The sequence below is a fragment of the Cherax quadricarinatus genome, chromosome 40, assembly GCF_038502225.1.
Source record: "Cherax quadricarinatus isolate ZL_2023a chromosome 40, ASM3850222v1, whole genome shotgun sequence".
Taxonomy (NCBI): domain Eukaryota; kingdom Metazoa; phylum Arthropoda; class Malacostraca; order Decapoda; family Parastacidae; genus Cherax; species Cherax quadricarinatus.
The window spans coordinates 33,215,357-33,236,427 of NC_091331.1; the positions used below are offsets into that span (position 1 = coordinate 33,215,357).

At 41.1% G+C, this 21,071-nt stretch overlaps 1 protein-coding gene across 1 annotated transcript in view; it reads left to right on the forward strand.

The window, feature by feature from the left end:
* Window positions 1-21,071, forward strand: part of LOC128687135 (dynein intermediate chain 2, ciliary-like) — a 102,606-nt gene that overhangs the window by 13,629 nt on the left and 67,906 nt on the right. The window contains exons 3-5 of the mRNA XM_070092579.1: window positions 1,425-1,570; window positions 13,119-13,316; window positions 15,902-16,055. Of these exons, the coding sequence (XP_069948680.1) occupies window positions 1,425-1,570; window positions 13,119-13,316; window positions 15,902-16,055 (498 nt within the window). The remainder of the gene's footprint in view (window positions 1-1,424; window positions 1,571-13,118; window positions 13,317-15,901; window positions 16,056-21,071) is intronic.

Consider the following 21,071-nt stretch of genomic DNA (forward strand, 5'->3'; position numbering starts at 1 on the left):
CAATTTTCAACACACCCACTGAAACTGATCAACTACCTGAGATATGGAAAATGGCAGACGTAGTTCCCATTTTTAAGAAAGGAGAGAGACACGAGGCACTACAGTACAGACCAGTGTCACTGTCGTGTATGGTATGCAAAATCATGGAGAAGAATATCAGGAGAGTGATGGAGCACCTAGTACGGAATAAGCTTATAAACGAAAACCAGCACGGATTCAGGGAAGGAAAATCCTGTGTCACGAACCTAAAGAAGTTTTATGACAAGGTAACGGAAGTAAGACACGAGAGAGAAGGGTGAGCGGATTGCATTTTCTTGGACTGCAAGAAGGCCTTGGACGCAGTTCTTCACAAGAGATTAGTGCAAACGCTGGTTTGCTAGGCACCCGTAACAGGAAGGGCACTGCAATGGATCAGGGAATATCTGACCGGGAGGCAACAACCAGTCATGGTATGTGACGAGGTGTCACAGTGGGTCCCTGTGACGAGCGGGGTTCCACAGGATTCAGTCCTAAGACCAGTGCTACTTTTGATATATGTTATGGCGGAGGGGATAGAGTCATAAGTGTCCCTGTTTGCAGATGATGTGAAGTTAATGAGAATCAAATCGGATGAGGATCAGGTAGGACTATAGAGAGACCTGGACAGGTTACATGCCTGGTCCAGCATCTGGCTCCTTGAATTTAACCCCTCCAAATGCATGAAAATCGGGGAAGGGCAAAGAAGACCGCAGATAAAGTACAGGCTAGGTGGCTAAAGACTGCAAACCTCACTCAAGGAAAATGATCTTGGGTTGAGTATATTACAGAGCACATCTCCTAAGGCGTACATCAACTAGATAACTGCTGCAGTTTTTGGGCACCTGGCAAACCTAAGAATAATGTTCCGATACCTCAGTAAGAAATCGTTCAAGACTACACCGTGTACGTTAGGCCCTTATTGGAGTATGCAGCACCAGTTTGTAACCCAAGCACGTCGAGAAATTAGAGAAAGTTTGCAGCGAGACTAGTCCCTGGCATATCCTACGAGGAGAGGTTAAGGAAAATCGACGAAACTGGAAGACGGAAGGGGCAGGGGGGACATGATAACATATAAAATGCTGAGAGAAATCGACAAGGTGGACAGAGACAGGATGTTTCAGAGATAGGAGACACCAAGGAGTCACAATTAGAAGTTGAAAACTCTTTTGAGTCAAAGGGATGTTAGGAAATATTTCCTCGGTCACAGAGTTGTCTGGAAGTTTAACAGTCTGGAAAGGGAGGAGGTGGAGGCAGGATCCATACATAGCTTTCAGAAGAGGTATGATAAGGCTCACGGAGCAATGAGGGAGTGACCTAGTAGCGACCAGTGAAGAGGCGGGGCCAGAGCTTTGAATCGACCCCTGCAACCACAATTAGGTGACACACTCGTTTACATTCAACGACAGATGAGTGTGCGGAGGAGGCTGCGCGGTTGCTGGAGGAGGTGTATGTTGAGATGGTGGGTAAGGAGGAGCTGGCTCGTCTTGATTCCCAACCCAACCCCTTCAGCTTCAGTGAGCGTGTCTCCCAGACTATCAGGTTCAACTCCAGAGTAAGTCCTTCTTTCAAATTTGTTTTGTGTTCCTCGAAAATTTCTCTGTTATTAAACTCAAATATGTCTCGTGTTAGTCTCATTCTTATCTGTGATAGTTTCTCACTTGTTCATCTCAAACTTAGCTTGTGTTAGTTTCGCACTTGTACTGTGTTTTTGTGATAATTGTTTTTTCTTTGTTTCTCACTTATCTTCCTTGTCTCACTTGTATTTTGTTTCAATCACACTTGTCTTCTTTATCTCACTTGTCTTGTGTTCGCTTCACACTTGTCTTTTTTTAGTCATAGGTTTGTCTCGCGTTTGTCTCACGCTTAACTAGTGTTTATTGCACGCTTGTCCTGTGTTTCTTTAACGGTTTTCCTGTGTTTAACACTTTTTTTTGTTTATTTCACTTTTTTTTGTGTTTTATTTGTAAAGTAAAAGGACTCAAATGCAACTAATGTGACATTTTATTGTGGCAACGTTTCGTTCTCCAGGAGCTTTGTCAAGCTTGACAAAGCTCCTGGAGAGCGAAACATTGCCACAATAAAATGTCACATTAGTTGCATTTGAGTCCTTTTACTTTACATATTTTCGTTAATTCTACCAACATTATTACGAGGTGTAATACTAGTGGTAGTGGTAGTATTAGTAGTAATATAAGTTGTAGCAGTAGTAATACAATTAATTTGCACATTGAGTAAAAGGATATAAAAGCTATTACTTGGGAAGCATAAACATAATTTAGACAAATATTTCCATTGGAGGTTGAATTAGAGAAGACCTAACTTATTTTTATGCTCTCCAAGTAATAGCTTTTATATCCTTTTACTCATGTGCAGATTAATTGTATTACTACTGCTACAACTTATATTACTACTTGGAACTGGTGTTACTTGATGCCAGCAGGTCCCTCTCTAGCCTCACCTCCTTAGTTCCATTACTACTACTACCACCTCTACCCACGCGTCACCTCACCTGACTCCTGCCACTATATATATATATATATATATATATATATATATATATATATATATATATATATATATATATATATATATATATATATATATATATATATATATATATATTATGGGGTCCACCTCTGGTGTAAATTGTGGGACCCATAGCCTCGGAGAAGTGGATAAAAAGGCTTCAAGGAAGAATATTTGGGTTTCTTCCTGAAGCCGTTTGAATATTTCACTTCCCCTACCACCCCATCTTTTAAACTATTTTTTTTTTACTAATAGGAATATTTTATTACATAATATGGCACAGAATATTTAAGAGATGCATTGTTAATATAAAGGCGGCATATACGGTACATGTTGTTACGTGTGTATCACCGATTATAAGGCGAAAATCTCATGCAGCTCCTCAGAGCTGGGGCGTGTGCCCAAAATGCAGCAGGCATTACATATATTAATTGCACGCGAAATGTTTAAGGTTATCAGGACTGCCTTTATTTATACTGGCCTTTTATGCTACCAAAATTTCACTTGTACGTTGCAGTCACCTTAAGCATCATCACAGACATTATTTGTTGATCAAAACATACGTTCATTTTGGCACTAGAAATAAAAGTAAGAACTTGCCGACATTGTGAAATGGAGGGTCACAGACCCTGAGCTGCTTTGGGGATTAGCGTGGACGGTTACAAAGCATGGCTTGCTTCTGCAGTGTTTTAAAAATTGAGGTTGGAGAGTTGAAGGAGGAGGTCTTGCTTCTCCAGGAGGAGATTAGGAGGCTGAAGGTCCACCTCAATGGGTCTGGGAGAGAGTGTGAGGTGGCTGGAGTTGTGGGGAATGAGGCTTCTAGCAGTGAGGTGCAGTCTGTCTCTCGCTGTGAGGAGGCTGTAGTTGGGGAGGTAGCAACGGCTACCAGCAGTGAGGTGCAGCCCAGCACCTGCTACAAGTGGCGAGTGGTTCACAGTAATGGGAGGCGCATCAGAGTAAGGAAAGTTAAGAGTGAAGATCTGAAGGTAGGAAATCGCTTCTCTGTTCTTCAGGATGAATGTACTTCAGTGGCCAGTGAAGGTAAGGGTACTACTGCCCCTGCTAATGGAGGTAAGCACATTCTTGTGGTTGGTGACTCTCAGGTAAGATATATTGACCGTGCTTTTTGTAATAGGAATAAGAAGATGAGAGAGAGTGTGCTTCCCTGGAGCTGGTGTTGGGGACATTGTCAACAGGCTGGATAATATCATGTCAGGTAATGGGAACAAGCCCATTATCTGTCTCAGTGCTGGTGGAAATGATATTGGGAAGGGTAGGAGAGAAGAGCTGCTAGATAAGTACAGGTCAGCTATAGATTTCATTAAGTCTAAGGGAGGGATCCCAATCATATGTAGCATCTTGCCTTGAAGGGGAGTAGGAAATGAATGGTTGTCTAGGGCAATTGGTGTAAATTGCTGGCTATACAGATACTGCAAGGAACTTGCAATCCCATTCATTGACAACTGGAACAGCTTTTATGGCAAACATGATATGTATGCAAGGGATGGGGTACATCTCTCTGGGGCTGGGGTGGTAGCACTTGCAGACTCGATTGAGAAGGCCATTGGTGAAATGCCTATGATTTTAAACTGATGGAAGATAGAGGTATGGGTGTGTGTGGGAAACAAGCAGGTTGCAACACTAGGGTTGGAAACAGTAAATGTATAAGAGGCATTCAGCATGAAGTTATAAATAAAAACAATAGATCAGGTCAGCAAACAAAGGGGGACAGCAGAGGGCAGCAAGGGACTAGCTCCCTTAAGGTTTACTATACTAATAGCAGGAGTGTAAGAAATAAGATAGATGAGCTAAGATTAATTGCAAGTGCAGGAAACATAGATATTATTGCTATAACAGAGACCTGGCTCAATCTGAAAGATAAAGAGATGCCCTCTGAATGTCACATACAAGGCTATAAATTATTCCACACTGACAGGGTCAACAGGAAAGGTGGTGGAGTAGCGATGTACGTCAGAGACAATTTAAATTGTTGTGTTAGACAAGATATTAAATTAGAAGCGTCAGCCACTGAATCTGTTTGGTTACAGCTTCTCGAGGGCCGAGAAAAACTAATTTTGGGTGTGATTTACAGGGCCCCAAATCTTGATAGGGAGTGCAGTAAACTTCTATGGGACGAAATTCGTAAGGCATCTACATACGAAAATGTTGTGCTAATGGGAGATTTCAACTATAGACAGATTGACTGGAGCAATTTGACAGGAAATTTAGAGTCAGGTGACTTTCTTGATACGATCCAGGATTGTTTTTTAAAACAGTTTGTGACAGAGCCAACTAGGGGAAATAACCTCCTTGACTTGGTTCTTGCCAGTAGGAAAACACTAATTAATAATCTTGAGGTTAATAATGAGCTTGGGGAAAGTGATCACAAATCACTCAGTTTTAATATATCATGGAATTCCCCTAATAATGGCAATCAAGTCTCTGTCCCTGACTTCTGCTTGGCTGATTTCATAGGACTGAAAAATTACTTAGGTGGGCTGAACTGGAATGACCTGACTAAGGGTCAGGTAGGTGGTGATGGTTGCCGATATGACGCTTTCCAGGGCATAGTTCTAGCTGCTCAGTCAAATTATGTTCCAAATAGGGAAATCAGATCAAACAAAAATGATCCTAAATGGATGAACAATAGATTAAAATATCTAAGTGGTCAAAAGAGAGGCATATATAGGCAAATCAAAAGAGGGGAGGGGCAATTAAGAAATCGATATATTCAGTTAAAGAGAGAAATAAAAAAGGGAATTAGAAAAGCAAAAAGAGATTATGAGGTTAAAGTTGCAAGAGATTCGAAGACTATCCCAAAAGGATTCTTTCAGGTATACAGAAGTAAGATCAGGGACAAGATAGGCCCACTCAAAAGTTCCTCGGGTCAGCTCACTGACAGTGATAAGTTTTAACACATACTTCCTCTCAGTTTTTACACAAGAGGATACCAGCGATATTCCAGAAATGATAAATTATGTGGAACAGGACGATAATAAACTGTGCTAGATTAGGGTCACAAGTGACATGGTCCTTAGGCAAATAGATAAATTAAAACCTAACAAATCCCCAGGCCCTGATGAACTGTATGCAAGGGTTCTAAAGGAATGTAAAGAGGAGCTTAGTAAGCCTTTGGCTAATATTTTCAACATATCACTACAAACTGGCATGGTGCCAGATAAGTGGAAAATGGCAAATGTGATACCTATTTTCAAAGCAGGTGACAGGTCCTTAGCTTCGAACTATAGACCAATAAGCCTAACCTCCATAGTGGGAAAATTTATGGAATCAATAATTGCCGAGGCAGTTCGTAGCCACCTTGAAAAGCATAAATTAATCATCGAATCTCAGCATGGTTTTACAAAGGGGCGTTCCTGCCTTACGAATTTATTAACTTTTTTCACTAAGGTATTTGAGGAGGTAGATCATGGTAATGAATATGATATTTTGTATATGGACTTCAGTAAGGCTTTTGACAGGGTCCCACATCAGAGACTATTGAGGAAAATTAAGGCACATGGAATAGGAGGAGAAATTTTTTTTTGGATAGAGGCATGGTTGACAAATAGGCAGCAGAGAGTTTGCATAAATGGGGAGAAATCAGAGTGGGGAAGCGTCACGAGCGGTGTTCCACAGGGGTCAGTGTTGGGCCCCCTGCTGTTCACAATATACATAAACGACATAGATGAGGGCATAAAGAGCGACATCAGCAAGTTTGCCGATGACACTAAAATAGGCCGTCGAATTCATTCTGACGAGCACTCCAGGAAGATTTGAATAGACTGATGCAGTGGTCGGAGAGGTGGCAGATACAGTTTAATATAGACAAATGCAAAGTTCTAAATGTTGGACAGGACAATAACCATGCCACATATAAACTAAATAATGTAGATCTTAATATTACGGATTGCGAAAAAGATTTAGGAGTTCTGGTTAGCAGTAATCTGAAACCAAGACAACAGTGCATAAGTGTTCGCAATAAAGCTAATAGAATCCTTGGCTTCATATCAAGAAGCATAAATAATAGGAGTCCTCAGGTTGTTCAACTCTATACATCCTTGGTTAGGCCTCATTTAGATTATGCTGCACAGTTTTGGTCACCGTATTACAGAATGGATATAAATGCTCTGGAAAATGTACAAAGGAGGATGACAAAGTTGATCCCATGTATCAGAAACCTTCCCTATGAGGATAGACTAAGGGCCCTGAATCTGCACTCTCTAGAAAGACGTAGATTAGGGGGGATATGATTGAGGTGTATAAATGGAAGACAGGAATAAATAAAGGGGATGTAAATAGTGTGCTGAAAATATCTAGCCTAGACAGGACTCGCAGCAATGGTTTTAAATTAGAAAAACTCAGATTCATGAAGTATATAGGAAAGTACTGGTTTGGTAATAAAGTTGTGGATGAGTGGAACAAACTCCCAAGTACAGTTATAGAGGCCAGAACGTTGTGTAGCTTTAAAAATAGATTGGATAAATACATGAGTGGGTGTGGGTGGGTGTGAGTTGGACCTGATTAGCTTGTGCTACCAGGACGGTTGCCGTGTTCCTCCCTTAAGTCAAGGTGACCTGACCTGACTAGGTTGGGTGCATTGGCTTAAGCCGGTAGGAGACTTGGACCTGCCTCGCATGGGCCAGTAGGCCTTCTGCAGTGTTCCTTCGTTCTTATATTCTTAACTCAGTGTTTACATTTTTGTCAACCAATGGCAAGGGAACGGACGCTACTGCCGCTTAGCTGGAGCGACTCGTAGAAGCCCTGTGATTGGTTAGAAATAAAGAACGGGAAGCCAGCGACGCGGAGTGTGCAACACGTGTTTTCGCCCGGTAATTAAATTAATTTATAAACTAATAAGCTTGTTTTCGGTGCGTAACCGGAATGCTGCTGCTGACAGTGTTGCTACTGCTGGTGTTGTTGCTTTTGTTGCTGTCCTGGCTTCTGCTAATATTGCTGCTGCTGCTGTTGATTTCCTTATGCTGTTGCTTCTCATTTTGTTGCTGTTCCTGCTGTGGCCGTTTCATCTGCTGCTGCTGTTGTTGGCGTTGCTGCTGTTGCTCTTGTTCCTGTTGATGCTGCTTTTGCTTCTGCTGTTATTCATGCTCTTGCTGTGCTAGTTTTATTGCTGATGCCCTTTTTGCAGTTGCTGCTGTTGTTGCTGCTGATACTGTTATTCTGGTCTCTGATGCTGTTGTTGATGTTGTTGCTGTTCCTTATGCTGTTGTTGCAGTTGTTGTTCCTGCTGGTTTTGTGGCTGTTGCACCTGCTACTGTTGATGCTTTTGGAGCTGCTTTAGTAAATAAGTTTAAATTCAGGTACAGGTATACACAAATACAGTTACATAGATTATCATACATAGCAGCATGTGTGTAGATAACCTAGGATAACCCAAAAAAGTCAGACAGTGACTTATTTCCATTCGGGTCCTTGTGATAAGTATTATTAATATTTAATAGTTAGAAACAGGCAAATATCATAACTACGTGAAAAGTAATTATAATGAGAGGAGATATACTAGGGGTAAGATAGTATCAGATCATTGTGCATGTATGTTAGATATACAAGAAATCACTCTCCTCCCTTTCTGTAGGCATATTCATTAGGTACATTTTAGTTCTCTTTTTGAGCTGCCTCAAGCTATGACAGGCTACGACATGTGCACGTAGTCTGTTCCACTCCTTTATTGCTGTACAATAAAATGTGATTGAGGCCTGACCATTGACTGTAGGTACTGTAATGCTGCTCTCCCTTCCCCTAGTACTGTAACTGCTTTTGGTTCCAGGTCTTAACAAAATTGGTAGCAAGATATTTTGGACACTGGTTGTGAACAATTTTATAAAATTAAACTTTAGTTGTTTTACTCTGTCTTCAACATTCAATATGTACAGTTGTAGTAATTCATTCTGGCCTACATGCTCTCTTGAACCCAAGTCCAGAATGAATCTCACCATTTTGTTCTAGGAGATTTGTAGCTTATCCTTCAGTTTTTTTTTTGTTAAGGCAGAGTACCTTGTGTAAGAGCTCGAGTCCTGAGAGCTTCACTTGGTAGACACTGTGCCTGTCTGTAGAGGAACGTAGTCTGGGATTCGCTTTCTTTACTACACTCTTCCCTATTAGTTCTCCTGACATGCTTAGGTCAAAGGGGATTCCTAGATATTTCACTGAATTTACTGAAATAATAGGTTCCCCATTACACTGGACATTAAAATTATTTACCCTTTTCATTTTATGTTTCGTGCCAAAGAGTATGGCTTCCGTTTTTTCCTACTGATGCGGTTACTGCTGATGCTGCTGCCGATTTTTTTTTTTTTTTTTTGCTGCTGTTGGTAATGAAGGATTGGCAGGGACGCATATTGCCCCCCACTAATGGCAATGATTCCCGTACTTGTCGACTAATTGCCATTTTTTCTACCTTATTAAAAAATTTTCGTCCACGTTGAATAGAAGAAAAGAGTTGGCAAATAGATAGGCAAACCCAAAAGTGTCCTGTGATTTGAGCTAGATTGTTAAGGCAACCCGGAAGACTTCTATTTGTGAAGTGAAGCTTGTGTCAGAGTATTGCCTTTGGACATTTTTTTTGTTCAATTATTATTCATAGTAGTAGTAGTAGTATTAAACAGCAAATATAAGGATGTTGTTGGTTAGCCGTGATTATTTAATCTGTTATAAACTGTTTGTTTTTAGGGAACAATAGTTTTTCAAGCGCCTTGGAATTTTTTTGCAAGAAAATATGGACTCGAGAGTTAATCTTTTCATAACTGCTAAATTCTCTACCAATCATTCGTGCTGGGATGAAGATGTTCACTGATGTCTTATCACGGAGGCGCAAGATTTCAAGAGTCTCAAATGATAATTTAATTATATTGAAGACAAAACCTGAAAGAAGACGAGATAATAATCAGTTTTAAGAGCAACCTTTCAGATATTATCGAGTGAAGATGGCGACCAGGAAGGTGCAATAATAATAATAATAATAATAATAATAATAATAATAATAATAATAAATATATTATTAATAATTTATTATAATATGTGAAGTGTCTCAGTTTGTAAACACTGACAGGTTACTTGTCTAGGTGTATATAAACTGAGAAATGTGAATCTAATACAAGAAAACAATAACCTCGAAGGAAATGACACTATAATAATGTTTGATCCAATGAATGGGAAGATATCTTCAGTTCCTTAGATCAAGAGACTATGAGCAGCAGTAGCAACAACAGTAGCAGCAGTAAAGCAGCAGAAGAAACAGCAGTAACCAGAAAAAAACAGGAGTAATAACAGCATCAACAACAAAATCAGTTATCAGCAAAACAGCAGCAACAGCGACAATAACCACTTCTAAAACAGGAACAAAAGTAGCATCAGCAAACAGCAGAAGCAACAACAGAAACACGAACAGTAACAGGAGCAGCAGCAACAACAGTTAAAACAGCAGCAGCCTCAGCAACACAAATAACAGCAGCAGCAGCAGCAATAACAACATCAGTAGCAGTTACAATAACAAAAACAAGAGCGACTACAGAAAAAATAACAGCATTAACAATAGGAGCAGTTACAATACCAGAAAATTCAAACAGCAGCAGCAGTTACAATACAAGCAAAAAACAACATCTGCAGCAGTTACAATACCAGCAAGAACATCTGCAGTATTTACAATACCAGCAAAAACACCTGCAGCATTTATAATACCAGCAAAAACACCTGCATCAGTTACAATACCAGCATAAACAGCAGCGGCAGTTACAAAACCAGCAAAAACTACAGAAGCAGTGGTTACAATACCAGCAAAAACAGCAGGAGTGGTTACAACACCAACAAAAATAAAAGCACCAGGAGTCCAGTTACATACACCCAAAACAAGCATATTAGTTTATATATTGTTTGAATTCAACAAAATTGTCTTAATCAAATTTTAGCCCTGAAATATACTGATAGTTAATGCTTTGGCGCTTGTGAGAAAAAAAAGTTTTATGTGCATAATTGACCAAAAGGAAATATTTTTTCGAAGTGGCCAATAATCAGGTATTTTTATATTAGTTCCTCATAATAGAGACAAAAGTTTTTCTTTAGTTTCTTTCACAATTCTCTTTCTGATTCTCTGTAGGTTAACTTAATATATCTATTTTTACAAGTACATGTACAAGGTATACAAGCCTAGCTGACATCAGTGAAACACTACTACGTATAAAGCCACTTGTTATGCTGAGCATTTCGGGCAAATTAGGTCAATTTTGTCCCAGGAAGCAACCCAACCAGTCGACTAACTCCCAGGTAACCATTTTACTGATGGGTCAACATAGACAACCGGTGTAAAGAAACATGCCCAATGTCTTATCATGTGAAACGAGAGGTTTAGCCACCAGGTCACGGGGTATTTAAAAAAAATGTTGGCTGTCATTAGATTTTCATATATAATGAATGTACACCTCTCCTTTCGTTTAGACACTCCGGTACAATTATATGTAAAATAAAATAGACAGTACAAAGGAAAACAGACAATATGAAGGAAAATAGATAGTACTATAATGAGACCGAGTTTTATTATCTAATTTTAAGTGACATGCTTCCTGAATCAAGAGGTTAAATGTATAATCTAGTTTAAAGCAGCAAAGCAAAATTTAGAAGAAAAAATGTAAATATTTCTACCGATTCGCCAACGGAGAATTAATACAACAAAGTAAAATATAGGTATCGAGGTATAACTAAGATTTTCACTGAAATCTGATTAAGCAGTGAGACGGATTGTTTAAAAGCAGTCACAGTTCGAAATGTGAATGACTGCAGAATATTCCTGTCATGTTACCTTTCTGTCCAGAGCTTCACTCAAAATAATTTTTTTCTGCTGGCTAGGTGTGCATTGTCATTGCCGGTGCACGTAGGAATTACACTACTCAGCATTGTCATGAGACCTTTCCTTGGTTGCAGGACCTCTGTTTATCCACCATAGGGTGCAATTGCTGTTCCAATAGCACTCTTTATTCAATGTAATGACTACTATTTCACCAACTTGTATCTATCTTGGAATGGCTATTTAGGGTGTCGTGTTTATTTAGATTCACATTATCTAAGAATTTAAGATGTGAGGGAGAACTCTGGGTTTTGTTAATTAACATGACATAGCAAGTTTTTAATATAAATAATGCATATGGAAGCATATATTCCCTAGTGTAATAAATCATTTTTAAGTAGTGTTAATGTAGGATGCTTCACTTTCCTTTAGTATTTATTAAGTACTCAGTTTACCCTTCGTTTATTTTATAATTAAATAAAAAATATCACAATATCGTTCCTGGAATAATTCACAAATATGCCACACTTAAGAGATTGAAATTTATTACGACGTTTCAATACAGTTTGGACCATTAACTGAAGGAGACCAGACTGTACATGAGAGTGGGCGGGGGAAGGGAGTTGTAGAATGGTATAACCTCAGTCTGAATTTGAGGAAATGGAAGGAGGAAAGGGGCAAACTATTTTCAGCAAGACAGACACCAAGAAAGTGAAGCTGGTTATGATTCCTGGAGCAATAACAACCAGATTCAAAGCAACGAAATAGGGATTTATAAAAGCAAGAACAACAACAGAAGCTGGAAAGAATTAGATGCCTACCTGCAGACTCCGTAAAATATAAAGTCACAGTATCGTGGCTGAAATAACACGTATTTCGGAGACTGAATCTAATGACATTTCATTCTGGCGTGGACCATTAGTCTCATTGAAGCTAGAAGGGACCGATGCCAGAATATATATGAGAGGGACGGGGAAAGTGAGTGGTACAAAGGGAGGTGGGAGTAATAGTAGTAGTGTTTGTGCAGGTAGTAGTAGCGTTTGTGCTGGTAGTAGTAGCGTTTGTGCTGGTAGTAGTAGCAACAATAATACAAGTACAACTACGTAACACACAATAATAGTCTTCACTGTGGTAATTCTGAGGAGCACAAAAATACATAATCAGTCAATATATGTACTTCATTTCCTAGTGACACAATAGTACTCTTCACTGTGGTAATTCTGAGTAGCACAGTAATACTCTTTCTTAAAGTAATTCTGAATGGCATAGTTCACTACTCTCTATGGTTATTCTGGGTAACAATAATAGTAAGGAAAATGTGTGTGACGCAGTACAGTCTTACCTAAGGAAACTCTGAGCGACAGTTAAACTATTCACCTTGATAGCAATAACACAATAATTCATGTCAGTATGGTAACTCTGAGACTCATAACACTCGTAACTATACCACAATACGCTTTCACTATAGCCACTAACAATACACTATTTGCTATAATAACTTTAGTGACAAAATATACAATTTATTATAGTTACTCTGAGTAACACTACACTTTTTTTTCCCCACGAGCTCTGAATGACAGCAATACACATTATTGTATGGCACATTGTCTTCATAATATTAAATGAGTGACGTAGTACACTCTTCACTGTTGTAACTTTCTGTATTACCGTACATTCTCTACAGCAGTAACTCTAGTTAACACAGTGATAATATTTCACTATAGTTACTCTGTGGTTATATTAATTCTAAGTGACAGTAATAATACTATGATCTGTCTCTCAGAACCTGGAGATGCAGACAGAGCCTCCGCCCAGCACAGCCTTCACAATGAACGTGGGTCCTGCTCTCATTTACGACTCCTACCAGAAGAACTACCTCAAGATCCTGGAGCGGGAAAGAGAAAGAGAAAGAGAGAAGGAACGAGAGAGAGAAATGGAGAGGGAGAGAGAAAGAGAGAGAGCAAATGGCAAAGGAAAAAAGGTGCGTTGAACTGTTATGATAATGAATGTTCTGTTTGTGCCAAAATACTTACAAAACTGAAACTAGGGAATAACGAGAGTGGGTCAGTTACTCTCTGGTACGTTACCATTACATATGACCAGTGTGGGTCAGTTACTCTCTGGTACGTTACCATTACATATGACCAGTGTGGGTCAGTTACTCTCTGGTACGTTACCATTACATATGACCAGTGTGAGTCAATTACTCTCTGGTACGTTACCAGTGCAGGTAAGAATATGGCCAGTGGGGGTCAATTGCTCCCGAGTGCGTTATCAGTACAGGTCAAGATATGATTAATGTGGGTCAATTACTTTCTGGTCAGAATATGACCTGTGTGGGTCACATACTCACTAGTGAGTTACCATTACAGGTAAAGATATGACTGCTGTGGGTCACTTACTCTCCTAGGAGTTACTAATATAGGTAAAGGTATGGTTACCATGAGTTTCTCACTCTCTTGGGAGTTATTAATAAAGGTGAAGATAGCTACCAATACAGGTAAAGACATGACCAGTGTGGGTCGCTTACTCAAGAATGAGATACCAATGCAGGTTATATGATCAATGAAGGTCACAATCTCGCGGGACTTCTCAATATAAGTAACTTACTCTTGAGTAGGTCACTTAGAGCACCGTTATTATTTATTTTGACATCCTCAGCCTCTATAATGCAACAACATTTTTTTAACTCTTTCTTATATTCTCGTTCCTCAGGCTGCTCTATAATTCTCCACTGTTTTTCTTTCCATTGAATTGCTAGTTCATTATTATGCCATGGGTTCTCTCAGTTCTTCAGTTCGTCAGCTTATTCAAGACCAACTCAGTGGCAGAGAGTTCGGATCACAGCCGAATGAACCTGGTCTCGATCCCAGTGAGAGCCAGAAAGTATGGGCTTGTCTCCTTACACGTGCTGCACCTGTCCATTCATCAGTAAATACTTAAACGCTCCGTAACATGTTCTTCATATACTTCTTGTAAGACACTGAATACGGTCACCGGTATTCATTATTAATGCAGCGAGTTTAGTACGATTTTAGACAGCCTAGTCTTCTTTTGTTTGCTTCTAATCCCGTTTTCATGGGCAATGTTGAGAATCTTCCTCATTTGCACCAGATCGAGTAAACTCTACAAACTTTGATACACACTGACTTATCAGTTACACTCTGCTAGATCAGGTAACACTGTCAGGTCCGTCAGGTCGGGTACAGTATGCCAGGTTCGGAACAGTTTCTTTGGTCGTTTTCACTTTGTCAGAGCCGCTCTGCTAGGTCAGGTACTCTCTGCCATGTTGGGTACTCTGCCATGTTGGGTACACACCACCATGTTGGGTACACACCACCATGTTGAGTACACACCACCATGTTGGGTACACACCACCATGTTGGATACACACCACCATGTTGGGTACACACCACCATGTTGGGTACACACCACCATGTTGGATACACACCACCATGTTGGGTACACACCACCATGTTGGGTACACACCACCATGTTGGGTACACACCACCATGTTGGGTACACACCACCATGTTGGGTACACACCACCATGTTGGGTACACACCACCATGTTGGGTACACACCACCATGTTGGGTACACACCACCATGTTGGGTGCACACCACCATGTTGGGTACACACCACCATGTTGGGTGCACAGCACAAGGATGGGTACATAGCACCAGGATAGGTACACACCACCGGGGTAGGTACATACCACAGGGATGGGTGCATACCGCCAGGATGGGTACTTACCACCAGGATGGGTATACACCACCACGATGGGTATACACCACCACGATGGGTATACACCACCACGATGGGTATACACCACCACGATGGGCACACTATACCAGGATGGGTACACACCATCAGGATAGGTATACACCATCAGGATAGGTATACACCATCAGGATGGGTACACACCACCAGGATGGGTACACACCACCAGGATGGGTACACACCACCAGGATGGGTACACACCACTAGGATGGGTACGCACCACCAGGATGAGTACACACTAGGGATGCATCGGATGTGAAAATTTAGATATCCGCGGATGCGGATGTGTATGGGGATGTCTTACTTATTTTGCGGATGCTGATGCATATGCGGATATCTGCTTACAGTATAATGCAGGTGCGGATGCGGATTTTGCAGGATATTAGGGAAGTCGGTCAAATACTAAGAAAAAGAACTGGTGTCATGTGTCAGTCCAGACTGGTGTCAAGTAAGTGTCAGTCCAGACTGGTGTCAAGTGAGTGTCAGTCCAGACTGGTGTCAAGTGAGTGTCAGTCCAGACTGGTGTCAAGTGAGTGTCAGCCCAGACTGGTGTCAAGCGAGTGTCAGCTCAGACTGGTCTCAAGCGAGTGTCAGCCCAGACTGGTGTCAAGCGAGTGTCAGCCCAGACTGGTGTCAAGCGAGTGTCAGCCCAGACTGGTGTCAAGCGAGTGTCAGTCCAGACGAGTGTCAAGTGAATGTCAGTGCAAAGCAGTGTCAGGTGAATGTCAGTCCAACTAGATGTCAAGTGATTCTAAGTTCAGAAACAATCAGGTACATGTTGCAGGTGGCTGCAGTTGCTTGGGACCCACTAATTGTGGCGGCGGAGCCGTGCAAAGTGACGGGAGAGGGGTGGCGTGCCTTGGCGTCGGGGCTCGTTCTGGCGGCCAAAGTTGTGGAGAGGATGGTCAACCAAAACATCTACGACGACGTCTCTCAAGGTAGGTGCAGAGGTCATCCTCCACGAAGTCTTAATAGGTAGCACTAATTTTGTCTATGATGACGTCTCATGTGGTAGGTACCAAGGCCATACTCCACAACATCTTACTAAATAGTTCCAAATTCATCTACCACGACGTGCCACAAGGTAGGTGATATCTACCAAAACTTTTCATGAGACAGGCGCTGAAGTCATCTACTATGAAGCTTTCTAGGTAATTGTTAAAATGATCTGTCAATACATTCACAAGGTAGGTGTCAGGGGCATTTATCACGACGTGTCATTAGGTAATCTGTTATGAAATTTTACCAAGTTGGTATCAAGATTATCTACATGTCACAACGTACGTACCAAGGTCATATCACACATCTTACAAGGTATGTGTCGAATTTATTTGCCAAAACATCTCACAAGATAGATGTGAAAGTCGTGTAACATCCTACAGGTTACAGGTAGATGTCAAAGGCGTCTAACACGAAGCCTCACGATGCACATATCAAGATCATTTACCACGACGCCTCAAATGGTGGATGTCAATGGCTACGTGTTTTCTAACCTAGAGCCAAGGTCTTTACCTACGACTAATCACAAAGTGCTAAGGTTCTTCTACCACACCTCACAAGATAGGTGCTAAATTTGGTCATATACCAAAAAGTGTTGCAAAATAGATGATGAGTTGACATGTTTAAAATGGTGAATTGATACGAGTCTCAATAGTGGTTAACCCCATGTCCAGTGAAGACGTTTTTAGTGCATTCTCAGAGTCCTATTTAAGTGTAGAGTTTAGAACGCCTGTACCTACAGGTGAGGGCACAGCTACAAGAAGCTTGGAAGGAGGCAAATTTTGAAGAGAAGGAAAAGAATCATCCCCAAAACAAGGAAGGGGAAGCAAGATACGAGCCAGAACAGATGGAAACTGGTGGTTAAGAAGAGATTAAAGCTGAAAAAGGAGAATGTCGTAGAAACAGCTGTTGCGACAACCAATTCTCTTGTTGTTCTGCCAGACTGTAGTTCAGGCATGAATGATACAAAGAGAACCAATACTGAAAGTAATAATGTTATAGTAGTAGGCGACTCCCAGATTAAATACATGGATGGTGCTTTCTGAACAAAGATAGGAAGAGGAGGCAGAGTGTGTGTTTTCCTGGAGCAGGAATAAAGGATATAGTTATTAGATTTGGAAATATCACGACTCGCGCTGTAGGCAATGTTATCAGGAAGCAGATGAGTGAAAACGTTCTTGCCAGGTATAGGACAACAATAGACATTATTAGGAAAAAGAGAGGGATCCTTGTTTTACGTAGCTCTCTACTCTACAGAAGAACTGACACTGAGTGGCTCTCAAAAATTGCGGCACTATACTATGAAATGGATCTCTTCATTCACAAAAACTGATAATAATCCAGAGATGTGATGCATGTATCTAGAGCAGGAATAGCAGCAGTATCTGCTTCAATCAAGAGTGCTTCTAAATGAAATAAACGTTTAAGTAAACTGGACAAGCATGTTTGTATGTGGAATAAGAAGGGACTGTTGCACTTCGAATTTAGTATATAAAGTTAATAAGAGTAAAGTACAATTATGATAATAATGATAAAGGAAATAGTGAAGAAAGTAAAAATGAACAGGAAGAAGATTCAGAAAAAAAATTCTTATCACATATTATAAAAACAGTCATAGCAATACATACAAAATAAATGAGAAGATATTGCATGCACATGCAGGAAACTCCGAAGAGTCAGGATGTGCATTTCGAGTGTCATATTCAGAACTTCAAGTTATTGCACACTGATGCAAATAACGAGACGTGGCTGAAGTGGACTATATATCCGAAAAAGCTAGAAATACTGTATTAAAACATACATATGCTCAGTGGTCACTTCATTAGGTACACCATACTAGTACTGGGTAGAGTCCTGCATTGCTCTCAGAACAGTCTGAATTCTTTGTGTCATGTATTCAACAAGGTAGTGGAAATTATCTTAGAGATTCAAATCCATGTTGACATAGCATCACGTAGTTGCTGCAGATTCTTTTGATGCACGTTCATGCTTTGAATATCCTGTACCACGACAAGCCCAAAGTTTACATCAAATGCTGACCCTACCAGCTGAATGTCCCAGCAGAAATTGCGATTTGTCAAACTAGGTGATATTTTTTTCCAATCTTCAATTGCCCAGTTTTGACGAGCCTGTGCCCTCTATAGCCTAAGTTTCCTGTTTTTTTTTTATTTAGCAGAAGTGGAGCCCATTGCGGTCTTCTGCAGCTGTATCCCATCCTCTTCAAGCTTCAATGCATTGTGTGTTCATAGTTGTTCTACTCTATGCCACTGTTGTAATGTGTGGCTATTTGGGTTTCAGTCGCTTCCCTGTCAGTATGAACCAGTCTGGCCATTCTCCTCTGACCTCTCTCAATAACAAAGCTTTTAACTCAGAGAACTGCTGGTCACTGAACGTTTTGTGCTTTTCACACCATTCTCTGTAAACTACAGAAATCCGTGCCTGAAAATCAGAAGAGATCAGCAGTTTCTGAGATTCTCAAACCACGAATTCTAGCACCGACGTTCAATGTCGTATAAACCTGCAGAAAGATATAAAGCAGGATTTTCTAGTGGGCAGTGATGAATAACGGCGTTCAGTGGTAAGAAGCTCCAGCTGCTTAAATATGGAAAAAATGCAGAACTCAAAAGGAATACTGTATACAAAACTAAAGAGAATCGTCAAATGGAATGCAAGGGACACGTGAAAGACCTGAAAATAATAATGTCAGATGTCTTAAATATGTATTCACTGGTGTTGTCCGAAATCTGCACACTGTCATTACAAACTGGGCTTGACATGCATGGTGTACAGTGTCTTTAACAATTTCTTACTGAGGTATCTGAACGCTATTCTCAGGTTTGCCAGGCGCCCAAACAATTACCTGGTTGATGTGTGCTTCCGGTGACGTGCTCGGTGCTATGGTCACCCCAAGATCTTTCCCCATGAGTGAGGTTTGCAGTCTTTGACCACCTAGCCTATGCTCTGTCTGCGGTCTTCTTTGCCCTTCCCCAATCTTCATGACTGCATTTGGCGGGGCTAAATTCGAGTAGTCAGTTGGTGAACTACGTGTCCAGCCTGTCCAGGTTTCTTTGTAGTCTTGCCTGATCCTCATCTGATTTAATCCTCCTCATTAACTTCACATCATCTGCAAACAGGGACACTTCAGAGTTTATCCCTTCCATCATGGCATTCTCATATACCAGGAAAAGCACTGTTCCTTGGGCTAACACCTGTGGGACCCCACACGTCACAGATGCCCAGTGTGATACCTCATCACGTACCATGACTCGTTGTTGCCTCCCTGTCAGGTATTCTCTGATCCATTGCAGTGCCCTTCCTGTTATACGTGCCTGATCCTCTATTTTCTGTGCTAATCTCTTGTGAGGAAATGTGTCGAAGGCCTTCTTGCAATCCAAGAAAATGCAATCAACCCACCCCACTCTCTCATGTCTTACTTCTGTTACCTAGTCATAAAACTCCAGAAGGTTTGTGACACAGGATTTGCTTTCCATGAATCCGTGCTGGTTGTCGTTGATAACCTTGTTCCATTCTAGGTGCTCTACCACTCTCCTCCTGATAATCTTCTCCATGGCTTTGCATACTATACACGTCAATGACACTGGTCTATAGTGTAGCGCCTCATTTCTGTCTCCTTTCTTAAAATGGGGATTACATTTGCCGTCTTCCATACCTCGGGTAGTTGCCCAGTTTCAAGGGATGTGTTGAAAATTGTGGTTATTAGCACACACAGTATATCTGTTCCCTCTCTAAGGACCCACGGAGAGATGTCCGGTCCTACCGCCTTTGAGGTATCAATGTCACTTAGTAGATTCTTCACCTCCTCCTAAGTTGTGTGTATTTCATCCACCATTTGTTGGTATATTCCTTGTTGGCGTCCCCCTCTGTTCTGTCTTCCCAGAATCCTTCCTGTCTCCACTGTAAATACATCCTTAAATCTCATGTTGAGCTCCTCACACACCTCTTGATTGTTTCTTGTGAGCTCCCCACCTCCTTTCCTCAGCCTGATTACCTGGTCTTTGACTGTTGTCTTCCTCCTAATGTGGTTATGCAGCAGTTTCAGGTCAGACTTGACTTTTGATGCTGTTGTTTTCGTTCTGTCTCTGGGCCTCTCTTCTTATCTGTGCTTACTCGTTTCTGGCTCTTCGACTAACCTCCTTACTTTCCTTGGTCCTTTGCGTTCTGTACTTTTTCCATTCTCTAGTGTACTTAGTTTTTGCCTCCCTACACCTTTGGGTAACCAAGGGCTCGTTCTGGTCTTCCTATTATTGCTGTTGCCTTTGGGAACAAACCTTCCCTCTGCCTCCTTGCATTTTGTTGTTACATATTCCATCATTTTGTTTACTGACTTTCCTACCAACTCTCAGTCCCACTGAACTTCCTGCATGAAGTTCATGTTTGTGTAGTCCCCCCTTTTACAGTTTGGCCTTTTCCAATCAACTCCTGCTACCCTCTCCACTTGTAACTCTCTGTTTTCCAAGCTCAGAACCACGTGATCACTAGCTCCCAAGTGCCTCTCATATGTTATGTCCTCAATGTCCGAGCTGCTCAGGGTGAAAATGAGGCCCAGTCTTTCTGGTTCATCCTCCTCTCTCTCTGATAGTGTCAATAACATGTTGGTGCATGAAGTTTCCCAGTACCACATCCATCAACTTGGCTCTCCATGTTTTGGGACTCCTATGCGGCTCCAGGTTTTCCCAATCGATCTCCCTATGGTTGAAATCGCCCATAACCATTCATTTTACTCTGCTCGAGTGAGCTCTTCTTGCCACCTTAGCTGGTGTGTCCACCATCACTCTGTTGCTCTCTTCATATTCCTCTCTTGGCCTCACTGCAATGACTACCTTATGGTCCCCTGACTGAACTGTACCTACTATGTAATCCCTTTCTCCATTCTCGTCCATTCCTTCCATTACCTCAAATCAACCATCGGTTTTTAATGAGCAGTGCAACCCCTC